Source organism: Cebidichthys violaceus, unplaced genomic scaffold (assembly GCF_023349555.1).
Source record: "Cebidichthys violaceus isolate CVI_PGR_0920_01 unplaced genomic scaffold, fCebVio1.0.p SCAF_15, whole genome shotgun sequence".
In the NCBI taxonomy this organism is placed as follows: Eukaryota; Metazoa; Chordata; class Actinopteri; order Perciformes; family Stichaeidae; genus Cebidichthys; species Cebidichthys violaceus.
In genome coordinates this window covers 15,489,330-15,506,177 of record NW_027176318.1, presented here as the reverse complement: position 1 = coordinate 15,506,177, position 16,848 = coordinate 15,489,330, and the positions used below count along the sequence as shown (strand labels likewise).

Here is a 16,848-nt window from a genome sequence, read left to right as displayed (position 1 = left end):
ATCTCACAGATACTGTAAACTCTCTTGTAAAAGTTGAACAGCAATGCCAAAATGATCGATAATCTATCCGTCATTTAGTCTTAAGCGCATTGTGTGAAGAACAAACGTTGTCAGAATGTCTGAAATCGCCTCGCGGCAGTGACTGCATATTTACATTTGCAGTGTATGAATACAAATAAGTCTTGGAGAATATGATACATAATGACTTGTCAGCGTTGACAGCTGAGCGGAGTGACAGACGTTTACTCTTCCAGAATGTGTCGACGTGTCGGTCCGTATGCTCGCTGAGTGAACCATTCCTGGATCTCATTTCTCTCTGTGCATCTTAAAGACAAATATGTCTTTTTAAACTTCTTCCAGAAATATTTTAAACCGTTATTGTTTCTGTCCAGCTCGCCTTGGCATCTTACAATCTATTGGCTTCAATTTATGTGTCAAATCATACGCATATTTCTACATTGTGCAACGAAATGCTTGTTTACCTCCTCCAGTACTGTGCTTGACATATAAATATGAAATTACAATATTAACGACAGTAGGAACATAAATACAAGATAGAAAATGTGTGGTGTAAATAAAAGGATGCAAGGGAATAGCATGTGCTTTGCACCTGAAATGCTGAAATGCTACATTTCAGAGACTCACACTGTGCTTTTGTAACAAACCTGGTTGCCGCATCTGCATGCTGATTGGCCGGTCGTGCCAACCAAATGTCTGTTTTTAGTCTGGTCTCGATAAGAGGCCAGTTTGTTATTGCACTTGACTTAAACCTCTTTACACATCATGGGGCGTAGAGCGTCCACCAGAGCTCTTTTGACCCGGGCTTTTATTAGATTGAGCGTCTGCAGGTATTTTTCGGCCCACTTTGTTTCCTCTCTACCTGTGGATTGTGGTCCAGGGCTCGTCTCCGGATGTTGTCCTCCCTAAGGGTGCGATCGATCCATTTCCTCTTTGGACTGGTAGCTACGTCTTCCTTGTTGCTAATCCTCCACAGTCTGAGACGGTCTCAGACTCCTAGCTTGGTGCAGCTGTAGCATCTTGAATCCCTGCTGTGCTCTAGCAACGTGAAGCTCTAAATGTCCTCATCTGCTCCTTCAGTCCTGCTGACGTTGCTCTCTCAGCAACAAGATGTTCAATGTCCTCGATGGCCTTCCCCCTGAGTGTGACGGTATTGAGTTGTTTCGGGTTCATTCTCATGGTTTAAGTTTTTCCAGCATTGATTTTAAATCCAAGCTGTCCACTGCTATCATGTAGTCTATCTGTCTTCTGCTGCTGAGTGTTGTTTTCAGAGACTAGTGCCACATCGTCTGCAAAATCAAAGTCCAGCTGGGAGAACAAGGTCCACTGGATTCTCCTTGTGATCCAGTCCACGGCAATCAGGAAAATCAAAGCAGAGAGTAAACAACCTCGCCTTAATCTGGTGCATGTTCTTCATTAAAGGGAAGACTTTAGAGGGTAGACCAAGGGGGTTCCGAGTCCAGCTTTCAAAGGCTTTTTCAAAGACAGAAACTCCATAAGGGCGGCTTGCTGTTCAATACTCTGTTCCACCATGATTGTGAGTGTGGGAGTATGGTTTCCTCTTGTAGGAAGGGTAACTATTAATAAGCCGTCTTTCATTCTGTTGGGATTGATTCTGTGATGGTTTGTTATATATAATATTTTTTTTTTTTTTGAGTCCATTCTTTCAGTTCAAGCTGTGGTCAGGAGCGACTGGCTCAGCCTACAAAGGTCAGCGCAGCTCAGGTTAAAGTTCAACAAATTTGAACTTTTGATTCTTGATGTCGGTGGAGAGCGCTGTTTAAACACACCACCCCCAAGTCTTCCAAGTGCCTTGAATTGTGTCGTCACGTCGTCTCGTCACGTCGCCTCGTCACGTCGTCTCGTTACGTTGTCGTTACGTCGCCTTGTTACGTTGTCGTTACGTCGCCTCGTTATGTTGTCGTTACGTCGCCGTTACGTTGCCGTTACGTTGTTGTTACATCGCCTCGTTGCATTGTCGTTACGTCGCCTCGTTACGTTGTCGTTACGTCGCCTTGTTACGTTGTCGTTACGTCGCCTCGTTACGTTGCCGTTACGTCGTCTCGTCCCTTAAAGCTCACAGAGTCGATGTCAAATTCAGTGTCAGTGGACCAATTGCTAAACCCCTCCTCCGGATAGCATCAGTAGCTTGTGATGATTTCCACCCTGCGGGGTCAATCATCTGTCATGTGGATATTGACTTGACTATCTCAAATAATTGGAACGGAACACTGTGAATTCTTCCGTAGTTGTGGGTGGATTGAACCTTTTAACCTTAAAGGTTTGTCAGTCAAATCACAGCTTTCCCGCCGATCATCCCAGTGGGCCACAATGAGTGAGGTGAAATGTGTGGGCCGGCTTCATGTATGTCCGGTTTGTTGATCAGGGACCTTTTCTCTGAAATAAATTGTTTCTGTTTTCAAGGCTGTTTTGGAAGAAGGTTTATTTTTGACAGCCTGAAAACTAAAAAGAAATCCATACAGCCTTATCAGCCATGGCATTTCAAGAGGATTCTGTGTCATTTGATATTGTTATTTGCCAATTCATCGTCATTGATTGGAGCAAATTCCTCCAATATATCACGCGTACGAGCATTTACTTTTACTTGTCGTATTTTATTTGCGGTAGAGGATTCACTTCCAGTCAAGTTATTTCTGCACTTTGATTTAAAGTCCCGTTTCCTGAGAAAACCCCAAGAGTCTTCTTTAAGAACCACAAAGGCTCTTTACAAAAGACCTTTTCCACATCACACCCGTTATGTGGAACCATTTTTGGCGATTCCATAATTCCTCCTCTTCTTCATTATAGTCCTAAATGTGTTCCAGGGAATATCTAGGTCTTTGAAATCCTTTTTATATCCCCCTCCTAAGCCGAGCCTTTCAGCCGTAAGCCCTTGAAGACCTCGTGTTAGCTCCTGGTTGCTCATGCGTGTCTCTGCGCTGTGCAACAAAGAGAAACCTACGGGTCAAATCCTTTTAATTAGAATCACTTCACTTGATTTCAGGTGAAAGCATATTAGCTTTGTACATGCTTTGAATGTGATCAGTTAAACTGCAGCACGCGGCCAACCCTCCAATTTGAAGGTGTGTCGCACAATTAAGGAGTTAGAGTTTCCTGGCGGGGCAGCTTTCCGTTTTTTTTTGTCTTGATTTTTAGCTGAAACGTCCTCATTGTAACGTTTGTAGGGGATGTGATGTATGTTCTCTAAGATAAACCAGCTGAGTATTGTGTTAAAACAGGCTTCGTGTCACTACATGTGTTTGAATTGCCACTTCAATATCGCAGCGATCTTTATTACCGCCTTTTAAAAAGGGGGATTTAAACCCTCCTATACGTGCCGCACATGCTCATTTGAACTAAGGCCGTCATTTAGCGCCGTTTGGCCCGATTGCTTGCCGCTCTGCTGGGCTCGGCCGTGACTTTTACATATTGTTTTGCGAGCTCTGTCCTTGTGTGACTTGCACTTCCATTCTGCGGGCTTTATTGAAATGTATAGCGTGGCCATGCTCGCGGCCCATTTTCATCTAACCGGTGGAGCCGATTTTATTGACTCATTGCAAAAAGCTGGTGTATAACAGAGCGCGCAGGATGCTTCATCCGTCCCGGCGTCCCTGGCAGTTAAAAAGAGATGATTTGTCGCGGTAACTCCTATGGCGCTGTACGTTGCCCAAAAACAAGACGCTGTTCCCCTCGACAATGAACACTTGCCGCCTGAACATAAACAACCATTTTATTGTGTTTCCAGCCCGCGAGCCTCCGAATCAATGCTTTGTAAATCATCCTTCTGGGAGGCGCGCAAACACAAATCCACTCCGCGCAGCCAAAACATGTGCGGACACTGGCACATTGATACAAATGGATGAAGAGCAATGCTGTGCGCTGTCGGCCAATAGCAAGGAGAGCAATTCTGAGAGAAAGGAAGGGATCAGTAAAGCTGATTCTCAACTCAATTCAGAAGCTGAGCCGTCATTTAAGTTTAACAAAAGCGTGATACTTTCTGAAATTTCACTACTGCTGAACCTCACCTCGCTGCCTGTTTGTATTAGGTTCACTTAATGGCTTTTGTGCCTCCAGAGACAGGCCAATCTAAAACGAGCAGCAAGCTGCAGACAACAGCGGAAAGTGGGACAGATATGCAGGTGCGATGTCGAAAAAAAAAAAAAAACTGCCTACTCAGCCCTGTCCTTTAGGCTAACCTGGTTTAATGCACAGACCTGCAGTGCATACAAGTGTGCACTCTGTTGCACGGCTCCTCGGAGAAGCCCGGCGCCTCGGGGATCCATCTCGTAGCATCGTTAGCTCACCTCTTAATGATGGAGTTAATGCACGTCTTAATGAGCGCACAGTGGCACCGGGAGTTTAAAGTTCCTCCTAAAGTTTTTCAATCATTATCTCTGATGCTTTTGTAAGCTCGACATTCTATCCGGCATTAGCAGAAGTCAAGAGCTGGAGCACTTACAGCATTAGATGTATTACGGCACTGACGACATGTTCAATCAAATGAATGTTGCTCCAGTGACTGAGTGACTTTTCCTTCTGATTGGTAATCTGACACTTGTGTTATTAAAGGAGTAGTTCAACATTATGGGAAGTTCGCCTGTTTGCATTCTTGCTGTGTGTTTTATGAGTCTGTCCAGTTAATACAAAGCTGGTGGCAGGATTTGATCGGCTTAGTTTAGCACAGTGAAACACTGGCTCTGTCCAAAGGTAACGACATCGACCAGCGCCTTAAATAACCTTTAACTGCTTGTGACAAAGTCTCATTTTGATACCGATGCCTCTTCATGACCTGAATAAGTAAACGAGACCATCGGCGAGAAGATCTGCTATTTCTATATTGTTATTTTTCGGACCAGAAACTCCCTCACGCTCAGATTCCAGCAGGGCGCCGGCCACCAGCCGCACCGCCGGACGGACCCCCACATCCGGACCCCCACATCCGGACCCCCATATCCAGACCCCCACATCCGGACCCCCATATCCGGACCCCCACATCCGGACCCCCACATCCGGCTTTGCTGCCCTTGACCTGTGGTCGGAGCTCCGGGCGGTTTAGGTGGAGAGCTCCGTGTTCCCCCGGCAGCGGTGTCTCCTCAGCAGAGCTCCGCCTCGCTGCCGATGCAGGGACGCGGCGCGGCGCGGCTTGGAGCCAGCGGCGCGCCGCTTGAGGCCCAGGCGGTCGGACGCTGCTGCGGCTAAATCTGAGGTTTTCTAAAGGGACCCTGGTGCTCTTAAAGACCGCCACTACCAAAAACAAAGTGACACTTCCTTGTAGTGGGACGACTGCTTGGCCAGGTGCAGTACTTCCCTGCGAGGTTGAATGTTCCTGTCATCCATCACTCTGCTATCGACACACAGGCGTCTGCAGGTAAAATGCAACCTCAAACAGTTTAGACCAACATGTCACAACGGGTGTCTTGCTTCATGATGACTGACCACGATCAGTCCCAGTTTGATGCCATTTTCTCTGTGGCTCACACATCACACACCTCCTGCACATACAGTACACAGACACATTGTGTATTTTTACAGTGTTTACCAGACATTTTCCAGTTTTTCTGGGCGCGTACACACACACACACACACACCCCACACACACACACACACACACACACAGACAATGTGTGAAATTGTGTCACTAATTTGCATGCTGACAACGATTTCTAGCGAGATTACACCCAGCTTGATTGATGGCCACGCTGTTGCCCCAGAAACCACCTTGGGCGCTGTAATATGACTCTCCCGTTATCAGACACTAAAGCATATTCCTGTAGTTAATCTTCCTAAATGGGCGTTCACTGGAGATATGCAGCATCCACGGGCCTCGACTGGTAATGAAAGACGGCCTTTTTTTTTTTTTTTCCTCTTCTTCCAGTGGCACGTCTGAATGCAGCTCGTTTCAAAGCGGCAACAATTACAAAGAGGATGACAGGAAGGGAGCTTTGCCGGCGCGTTTCATTATTCACTGATGTAGTGCAGAAACTTCCGTGTAAGATCTCAGTACGCCGTGCGGCTAAATGACAGGAAATTAGCGCTGTTTTGTTTTTTAGGTGAATTAATTCTATTGATAAATGATAATGTCAGGCGGTGATGCTGCGGATGTAGTCTGGGGAGGCATTGTGAAAGGACGGGACGCGTAATCGCTACAGGCAGACAGAGATGTCGCACGTCGATAACGCTGATTTCACTTCATAAAGAGCCGTCACGAACGGTGTATCGATGCATAAGAAAGGTTTACGCGACAGAAGAGTATATGGACACACTCCTCTGTTTTAACAGGACACAGAGCCAGGTCCATGAAGGAGTACTGGCCTGCATACGGAGCCCTGAACTCATCCCCATCCAACACCTTTGGGATCAACTGGAACTTGGAATTAGATGTCCAACAAACACATGTTTTGTGGGAAATCTTGTCCATGTGGTGTCATTAAAAGACCTTAAAAACCCAGACGAAGTCAATCTCAGCGTCACAGCTCTACTGCTGCATGACATTCATCAGAAGTGCAGTGAAACTCAGTGGGCTGCGTCTCCCTGATGGATAATCCACCCAGAAACGTGCAGAGTGCAGCCACCTCCGCAGCGCCATCAGTCAACCTTAATGGTTGTTAGCATAACTGAGTAGCCAGGTCTAATCGTTTTACAGTCTGTTGACAGTGGAGTGGGACATGTATGTAAACGTTGATGAAGCTGAGATTCTAACGGGCCAGCGGGGAAGGTGTTTACTACCCGTGAGAAGTGACAAGTGATGTTCCTCCCACATTCTGTGAGCTCTGCCTACAGGCAGCCGGCTGAGAAACCATCAGCATGAACCCGTTGCTGATATTTGAGCGACGCAGCAATGCACTCATTCATAAAGGAATTCATTCAACCACGTATTTCACGGCTTGAACGTAAGCTACGATTGTTAGCATGTCTGGCTAACCGGCTTCCTTCTTGCAGTCGTAACCGACTGCTAGTCCAGAGGCCCGAGGAGCAACTTACTGCAGTAGTTTGTGGGGTTACGGGTCACCTTAGAAGGTCCTGGAAGAGTTTAGGCTAACGTTAGCAGCTAGCTGTCTTGCTCGTTCATTATTAAGTTTACAGCAACCTCGGCCAGCGTTGGTCTTCATGCTCAGCAGCCAAACAGGGTCTGGTCTCTGTCATTTTCCCTTCTAATAGAGTGCTGCTGGGATGAGGTGTTTTTGTAGACCAACCTGGCATTTAGCATCGTCCTGCTTCCCTCAACATGAAGCCAGTGGGATTTTTGGATGTATCGCAGAAAATGAGCTCTGTGGTAAACAAACGTTTATGATTCTTACACGTTTCGTTCAGCAAGATAATCTTAACAAATGAACACCACTTTTGATTCTTGAAGCGTAAATGCAATCAGGCAGACTTGTTCGGCGTGATGAGACTTAATGACCATCTAGTCTTATAGCAATTGCCTTTTTCAAGGTATTTACTTTCTGTATTTTATATCACAGAACAAACCTTAAGATCTCTTAACCATCAAACAAAAAAAAACTTGCCAACAATGCCAACTCATGGTGGGGTTTTAGGACTCATTCCTGCAGAACTCTATACTAGGACTAGACCATCCCCGGGACATGCAGCTTTAGCCTCAATCTTTTGGCACCATGTCATGCTTGTGAACACAATTTGCCAAATTATGATTCCTTTTTTCATGGTTTTACTTGTAAAATGTGTCATTGGTGAACACATTCAGAGACCCTCAGAACTCATGCAGGGAAGGTCGAGTCAAAATGAGTCAAAGCCGTCGAGTCAAAATGAGTTTTCCAGGTTAAGTCCTACCTGACCTCTTCTTTGTTGTATTACAGTACATCCACCAGGGACAGGAGTAGAAAAAACTGATGAAAATGTAAATCTAAAGTCAAAATAAAGTTTTGTAATAACTCATGCATGCATGCATTGATTCTGCTTTCACTTCACACTGGTGTTCACATCCTTTCAGAGCCACTCGAGTGTGAGTTGTGAAGCCTAAAGCCAGCTGCTGTGCTGCGGGAACTCATCATCCGTCCCCGAGTGGAGCAGGTTAAAGTGATGAATCTGATCCAAGCTCCTGACAAACGCCTGCTGTTCAAGGCAACTGTTCCCATTAATATTCAGATGTGCTTACTAGCTCCGTCGCGGGGTGGAAGGGAAGCAAAAGTCCCCGTGAGTTGGGGAAATAATTACAGTAACTTTTCTGCCTCGCACTGCTGAGAAGACGTCGTCTGTGAGATGCAGCGGTTTGCGATTTACTGTGTGTCATATTTTATTAGGGTGTGTTAAGCTCAGTGCAGAGCTGAACAGATCAGAGTGCTTTTCTATAGGTGAGCTAAAAAAAAAAAGTGTATATACCGTGCAGCAAACACACAGGCAATCTTCAAACCAAACACCACGTCAGGTAAGGTCGTGATCTTTCCCGCTCTGTATGTGGCAGTGATGTCGCTAATAGACCCCCTGTATCGAGGCTGCAAGATTAATGTGCACTTCACATGCCTGTGCGGCATTTTTTTTTCTTCTTCTTTCTCCTGAATTCATTAGAGATGGTAACGATCTGTCGCACTGACAGGCCGGGGCGGGGAAGGTCAGCAGAAACCTCTTATCTAGATTATGGAGCTCCCCACCAGCGGAGAAGTGCACCCGGCAGGTTCCTTTTTTTTGGAGAGAAATTCAGAGAAAGATGTTTGAGATGCAAATCATCCGATATAGTGTATGTGCCGAAATAGGCGCTTCCTGCTGCTCGGTAATGGTTACATTTTCAGCTATTTCTGATTTGCATTTTCATTTTGACCTATAGCTCAAAGCTTGAGACGCATTTACACTGAACAGCACCTTGACCCCACATGTCACCACGTTTTCAGGACCGGTCTGCAGCATAGCAGACGCTACGGCACCTTTTTCTTACTATTTTCTATTCTTCACTTCAGGCTGACTGTGACGTCGATTAACAATAATTTCATTCTTCTTTGAAACGAGGTGTCTCTCAGGCTGTCATTAAAACAAGACAAAGGTGACAGCGGCCTAAAGGATATCATGGTATCAAGTAATTAAGTTGATAATGAAAGCATCGATTTGTCCTGCGAAGGTCTCGGTTGAGTTTATTGTGCTGGATGACTGCCGTCACCAGAATGAGGCCCGTTCTCTGGACTCGCTCCACTGGGGATCCGGGCCAATCAATCCTGGATTTGGGAAAGTTTTAATCACTTTTGTCTAAAAGGCTTTCCTGCTAATCAGAGAGTCTTGGTTTGGAACTCACCCAGTCCCTATAACGCCACAGTGAATACTCAAAGACACACACAGTTTCACTGTCGTCACTGTGCACAGTGACGCAACGTGAGGCTTCTGCACAGACTCATCTTTGTGGTTCAAACTAGATTTGTTCTTCTTTACATATACTGCAGATGATGTTCAGAACTGCTCTGTTTAACAATGAGCTGATATGTAGTTCATTTCTGATTATTCATTTTTAAAGATGCAAGATCCTAGATTGGGAGGATTTTGATTGCCTCCTAACGGCTCTCAACATGTCGACGGCGAGCAGGTGGCTCGCGTGCTAATGGTGCAACAGCGCTAACGGTGCAACAGAGCTAACGGTGCAACAGCGCTAACGGTGCAACAGCGCTAACGGTGCTACAGCGCTAACGGGCGGCGTTATTGGCCGTAAACGGCAAAATTTAGGCAGTGCAGAGCAGCAATCTTGAGGCGTTATTATGAATCTCCCTGCTTTTCTTAGCAAGGCCCGCCCCGTGCTGCATTCAAACGCTGTAGGATTGGCCAGGCGTCCACGCTCGCTGGAGGTACTGGTCACCTGATTTATTGGGATCCTATTCCCTGACCAACGGGCTTATCCTTTCCCGAACCCCTCGAGGTAGCTACCCATAACCAAGCGTCTCTGTCTTGAGGCTCGAGCTACCCTGAGGGGCTTAAAAGCACACGCCGCCGGCCCGGCTGTGTCCTAGAAGCAGGGAGAAGCTCGGATAGTAGACGCATAAGGAGCCTGACTTCTTTTTTTTCTGCTCAGCTAGATGTTACTCCACTCTTTAAATAGAAAACAGTTGTTTGCTGCTAAATGTTCTGAATGTTAAACACAGCTCCTTTACTGCAGGAGAACGCCGGTGATAGATCCTGGGGATGTGTGTAGACATTACCGTACGTCTTAACGGAGCACTTAGGAGAACTGAATGGATGAAGGCCCAATCACACTGACTTCAAAGATCTGTCCCGACTTTCTGTCTTCTCTGTGTCCTGACGTGGCATTTCTCCAAGAAGTCCTGTTTTTTAAAGAACAGATATATTGCCATACAACACCACGTGTAGATATTGCAGGGATAAAAAAAGGATTAAGATAATTACACGATACTACTAACTTTCTGTTAGGTGGTTGTGTGTTGACGCTCACTCTACGGAACTCTGCGTCTCCATGTTGGTGTCGGACAGCAGCTGCCCACACTCCAGCACATTTTCTCTCCCCAGCAGAGCTCCCATGCAGCGCTGCATATAGCTTTTTGGCTGCCGTCTGCTCCTGCGGAGCTATGCGCCGTAGCAGCACTTACCCGTCCCCCGGTCGGCCATTTTTCTCTTCACGCCCATGACGGCAGCTGCCAATGCTTCTGGTTTCGGCCAACATTGTCGTTGCGCACGTCCTTGGCCCGGGCCGCACCTGTATGTGATGAATTCCAAACTTGGCCCCCGTCGTGTCCCTGTAGCCGGGGAGTACACGACATAGCGGATTTAATATTCCATGTGTTCAGGCCAGCTTGCGGGGTCGAGGCCAGTTCACGTGTTGTGTTTGAACCATAAACCCTGATTTAAAAGCAAAGCTGTTACTTATATGCTGCGAGTTGGAAATGATGCGTGATGAAGGTCATCTTGGAAGAACTCCAAGGATTAGTTATGAAGGAAATAATAGAAAGAATAAAGAAAACAGCGGCTCAGTAATGAAGCAGCGCTGCCGGGTAAACCTACCTATGCAACTGCTGTGTCCTCTCTCTGTCAGCAGGCCAGCTGGAGCCGGGGGAGCCCGGTGCCCCCATTAGGTTGTTTTGACAGCCTTATTCACAGTAATTAATACCAGGCACTTTTAAATGAGATTTATGTGAGACATGCTGTTTGCACTTCCCAGTTAGGAGGGGGGAGGGGGGGGGGAACCTTCCCCAGCGAACTGCTGCTGTGAGTTTAGGACCCTCAGCTGCCTGGCTGCATCATCAGTGTACAGGGCTGCTGGGTTTTTGTTTTTTTTATGCAGTACAGTAAACACTGAGAGTCTGAAGATATGCTTTCAGACCGATATTGATTTACAGAGCTTGAGACACAGAGAGAGAGAGAGAGAGAGAGAGAGAGAACAAAGGCGGCCTTCATGTCGAAAGCTGATGATACAGAGGGCTTGGTCTTGAGTGGGTGTTCTGTTTAGCTAAAAATAGTAAGTAGTAAAAGGAATATTGAAGGTAAAAGTATGTTTTTCTTACATCCACACCTCAACTGTATTAAGGCTGTAGCATCTACAGTAGGCCGTGTAATTAGTTTTCCTTTATTACAGTCTCTCGGGGTTTGTTATTGACTTCGATAATGGCAATCGATAAGCTTTTACTCGGGGACCTAATGAGCTTTAGCTGTATTTCACGTGGATAAGAGGACATCACACCCACTTTTCAAGAAGCTCAGAAGAAAGTGGAACCGCGTGAAGGTTCGAGTGTTGGTGTGAAATCCTGATGAAGCTCTAGCCTGAGTTCAGACAGGAAGACTGTGCTCTGGTAGTTTAGTTTTCCATACAGCTGCCCATCACTCCTCATGCGTGCACTCATTATGTCCTTGGTGTTGTTGTGTGGGGCTGTCAATCATGATATCAGCTGACTAGATCAGCTGGTCTCCTCTATCCAATAGCACAAGGACACAAGGACATGGTTAGCCTATCGACCTGCTGCTGTCTCTCTTAAATATGATCGTCTCTCTGCCTTCAGTACGTTCGTGCCGCTGTTACGCAACCCTCCACCTCCCCGTCTCCGCCCAGTCTTCATCAGATTCATCAGCACCAGCGTCTGGACTCCACGGGGGGATTTATATCTTGTTGCCGCTGAGGGCGATCGCAACTCGATCACAAATCTCCTCGTTGAGTTCAAGAGCCAAATCACTTCAGTGTAACTCACTAACGCGTCCTCTGTCATGATGAACGTTGACGACCAATCATCCACGTGTCTCTCCTGATTGAACTAGAAGCTACTCCTCATTGTTTGTGCATTTTCCTACAAAAAACCTGCAACACGAGATCAGTTTCCGCTCGTTATTTTTGTCTTCACAGGAAGCGCAGGTTTGCAACAAAGCCACTTGGTTAGGTTGAGGAAAAGATCGTTTTTTTGTGCCGTTACTGAAGTGACAAAAACATCGACATTGACTTCTCCTTTTGGATGTGGAACAAACATCGCTCTCCTGGCTGAAAGATGGCTGTTTGTTGGACCCGTGATTTGGTGCTCTTTATACTTCCTTGTTCTAGAATACGTGGATATCATACGGAACATTTTTTTTGCCGGGTGTCTACAAATGACATTCTTTTTCGTCAGTATCGCTACGATTCCTGGATGAGAGCAGACTGCAAAGTTGTGTTTTCCTCCCTAACAGACCGTTGGTTCCCAACCTTTTTGGCTAGTGACCCCCTTCTGCGTTTGACCCAGATACTGTACATCTCGTCTATGGTTCGTGAATCTGGAAATTTAATAATAAATGATTATCCATGCATGCCCAGATAAGCTGAATCTCAGTACAACGAGTATGTTTTAAAACGTAGTTCTAATAAACGGTACCTGAACCACACTGAAGAGGTGTGTACTTGTACTTTACACTGATTTCTTGAAGCCGAGTGCTTCCTCATAAAATCAATAAAGGAACACTAATTCCTAAACCGCTTTCCAGCCGGAGTCGGATGAGGAGGGTCTCGTCTCTTACAATACAACTGAGCCACTTCTTTAAACGAGGTTCTGAAAATAACTATTCAACCATAACTGTACAAAACATCTCGTGTAGAGATTTAGGGAACAGCTATTACACTCTGGGTCCATTTGTTTCCACAATAACGGTAAATTAAATGAAATCTTTTTTCATGTTTCATTTCTACACTTTGTGTTCCAATGAGATGAAATAATACAAAATATAAATACATGTCATAAATAAAAAAACAAAGATTAAAGGAACACAATATTCAGTGTTGGAGAAGGTTTATTTTGTCTTTGTTTTAGACCTTGTCTAGATCACTTGGTGACCCCTCAGGTCACTTAGGGGGTCCACACCACCATGTTGTGAACCGCTGGTGTACAGACAGACATTTGGTTTGCAGATCAGTGGATGCCGATTCTGTGCCATGTAGCTGCAGATGTTTGTCCATGAAGCAGACAGTGAAGGGTGAAGCGTATATGGCCATCATATTTCAGATGATAGCAGCAGCATCCTGCACACTGTCCCCCCAGAGACCGATGCAAGGATTTAGATCATCTGTGTCTCTGATACAAACACAGAGGAGCATCTGACGCGCATCTTCCTAAACCCAAACTTAATATCAACCCACCCCCCCCCCCCCCTCCTCTCCCTCCTCTATGTTTAAATGTGTTTGTACGCGGGGAAGGAGAACTCATTTTCAACAGTGCACCGAGGAGAGCCCACGTTGTTCTCCTCTCTCTCTCTCTCTCTCTCTCTCTCTCTCTCTCTCTCTCTCTCTCTCTCTCTCTCCTTTTTTTTTTTTAATCAATCCGCTCGGTTGTAAGCCCACCCACTTATGAACTGGCTCACTACCTCCGGGGGTCTGGCTGGGAACTGTCGGGTACGGAGAGCTTGACGGAGGCTGTCCAAAAGTCCGCACGTTCTGATCTTTTGTCCGGAGCGGAGATCGGATCGGATCGGAAGGCGACCATGAAGGAGAAGAGTCTAATAGAGACCGCAAAGATGCAGGGCAACGTCATGGTAAGCTGCCTTTTTTTTTTTTTGTTCTCCTACATTTGTGTTGCATGACGCCGATGAAATGATTTCGTTCCGCAAAAACATATTTTTATTTTAGGAAGTGTCCCGCTTCCCCGTTGAGCACACGCGCGGTGGCGCACGAGACATAAACAGAGGGCTTCACGTTCTGCTTCTTGTTTGGAACCCGCTGAGGTGTTTTCCTCGTAGTTCACGCCCTTTTTTGGGGGGGGGGGGGTAGATTTCACGTGTCCTCTCCTGCCTGCAAGTAGAACCGAGCTCGCGGAATACGAGTCAAGGAGTTGGAAAGTTTTTTTTGTCACGTTTTCGTGACGCCGATCGTAATAAGGGCATAGCTTTTTTTGGGGGGGGGGCTTTGTCTCGTGGAGATTTTGATTGCAGAGGTAACCTTTGTGCCCAAGCAGGGTCCCATTAATATTTCACTGCATCTAAAGCATGCGAGGTGCAGGACGTGTTCCACCCGGACCGTCCTTCTGCTGGGAGCTGCAGGGGCTTCTATGAAGACGTGTGAGTGGGGTGAATACCAAACGCGCTCGTGGGACTCTTGCAGACATCGAGGGTCCGGTGTCAAGACTTTAAAAAAAAAAAAAAAAAAAAGCATTTGATTCTTTTCATCTAAACTCAGACTTTATTGAGCATTGACATGTTCTTTCATGCTTTTCTGCTGATGGCATCTTAAAGATGACCGACTCACTTTCTTCCTGGGCAGTTAAGTTCATGCTAATTTCTTGATTATTATTATTATTATTATTATGATTTTATTTATAGCTGAATAAGCCCTGCTCTGCAAACACTGGAGGCTGTTTTGGAAGATGTGGGCCACAGCTGTGTGGAGTCAGGCTTTTTCTAAATGCTTCCTCCGCTGAAGACGCTCTTGTTTTTGCTCCCTTTTGGCCTTATTTTGTGCGGAGAGTGTTTATCTCTTTTATCCCCGGCATAATGAAAGGTAAACACGGCTGTTTATTCTGAGGATTTTGGTTGATTTCCAAATGGGAAAGTCACTTGAGTGAGATATAAAGTGAATATTGCCATCCCAGTTGGCGGTTAATGCAGCAGTCCTGTTTACGTTTGACAAAGTTCTGAATGTGGGGAGAAACTGGAGCCTGAAGTCATCACTGTAAACATATCTGAAAAGAGGGTTGAGGTGTTGATAAAAACACACAGGCTGGTGAAAGTTCCAGTTACCAGCCTTCCATTTTAATACTAATGTTTACCACCTCAGTTTAGTCTTTCTTTTTGGCCACATCAGGCAGCGACCTCTGGTTCTGAAGATGCGGAACGATGGAAGTGTCTTAAAACCTGCATTCTCTCTAGTGTCCACCAGGGGGCGACTCCTCTGGTTGTATAGAAGTCTAGTCTAAAATGACTCTACTTCTCTCTTGATTTATTCCCTCAGTAAACATTGTAAACATGAGTTTATGGTCTCAATCTCTAGTTTACAGTCTTCTTCAATACAGCATGATGTTCATTTAGTACATTATGCTCCATTTAGAGTCAAACAGACCATAAAGCAGGGGATGATTTAGGGGCGGGGCTTACTGTGATTGAGCCGTCAGTCCTCCGCATTCCAAACATGGTCAGTGGATGTAATTGGATGCACGGTTGATAGTTTGTTTATTGGATTAAATCCAGTGTCAGAAACTAGGAAACAATCCACGTCTACATCCCGTCCCCCCTGCGGTCAGAAGACCACCCCGCCGGTACAGTAGAGCAAGCGTGGCATTCAGCCAGCACAAACCCCAGCGCCTGGAGTCCCAGCAGGCTGGTGGAGCTCTGGGTCTAACCTGAGTAACGGCAGCAACAGAACGTTTTGTGTTTTGCACCGGCTGAATTCAAGCTGACTGCTAACTGAAGGCCCGTCTCCCAGAGCTGTCGCTCCCCACCCCCCCCCCCCCCCCCCCGGCGAAAGTTTCTGCCACTTTGAATTTAATACACCAGACAAACAATCTAAACCTACACGGACCGTGTACCTCCAACGTGACTGACGAGCCCTCAGCCAGCTCCACTTCTCTGTCCTCTCACGTTGGACTGAGGACAGACTGGACGCTACAGCGATCCAGCTCTGTCCACAAGGGTTGTTGCCAGACTGGACGGGTCCTTGGCTAGCTTGTTAGCGTGCCGTCTTTAACACTGTGACCTCCTCACGTTCTGTTGATAACGTTAATTCAGTCCTTCGATGTTTCAAACTAATATTCTGTCCATATGTTACACATTGCACCTCGAGACAGAAGGCAGCAAACGTTTCCACCTTTTTCATTTCACGCAATTAGATATTGATTGCTTGTTTGATTGCCTCATTGATGCGTTCATATTTCTGCATCTCCTAAATTAATCGTTTGATTTATTGACACAATCAACTGCAGAAGTATTCGTCCCTCAGGGTGAAATTTAGCAAGCAGAAACACGGAAAGTACATGACCCCCAAAGCAGCGGGACGGCTTTATGGCTTCCTGCACAACCCTCTGGAGACGGAGTCTCACTGTAGCGTCTCGGCGGGAAGTCCGCTCAATAACGGGGACAAATCTGCACGGACTGATTTATGACCGCCTAACATGACGGTCGGACATTGTTGTCCCCCCCCCCGCCGTCGAGGGATTCGGTGAAGTACTTGAAAATGGACGCCAAAAACACCCCCGAGGTGTTGTGTCTTCTGCAGGAAATTGCCGCCAGTCTGCGTTCAGGTGCCTTAAGGGGTAACGACAGCGAAGACGTTACCACGGAATACTATTATCTCTCCACCTGCAGCGGAGTGTGTGGGGAGCAATCTGTGCTGGATGTCTGCAGCAAATGTATGAGCTTCTGGCACAAGTGTGAGAGCATCCTGAAAGGGTTCTCCAAGCTCGTTCTCCAGCTCGTTCTCCAAGCTCGTTCTCCAGCTCGTCCTCC

At 46.3% G+C, this 16,848-nt stretch overlaps 1 protein-coding gene across 2 annotated transcripts in view; it reads left to right on the top strand.

Annotated features, from left to right (window-relative positions):
* Positions 1-16,848, top strand: part of LOC137872032 (A-type potassium channel modulatory protein DPP6-like) — a 178,075-nt gene that overhangs the window by 2,216 nt on the left and 159,011 nt on the right. Inside the window, exon 1 of one of the 2 annotated variants that reach the window (XM_068710234.1) lies at positions 13,655-13,947. The exons of the other annotated variant lie outside the window; for it this stretch is intronic. Within the exon in view, the coding sequence (XP_068566335.1) occupies positions 13,897-13,947 (51 nt within the window). The 5' untranslated portion in view covers positions 13,655-13,896. Of the gene's footprint in view, positions 1-13,654; positions 13,948-16,848 lie in introns of those variants that run through there. 2 annotated transcript variants of the gene reach the window in all.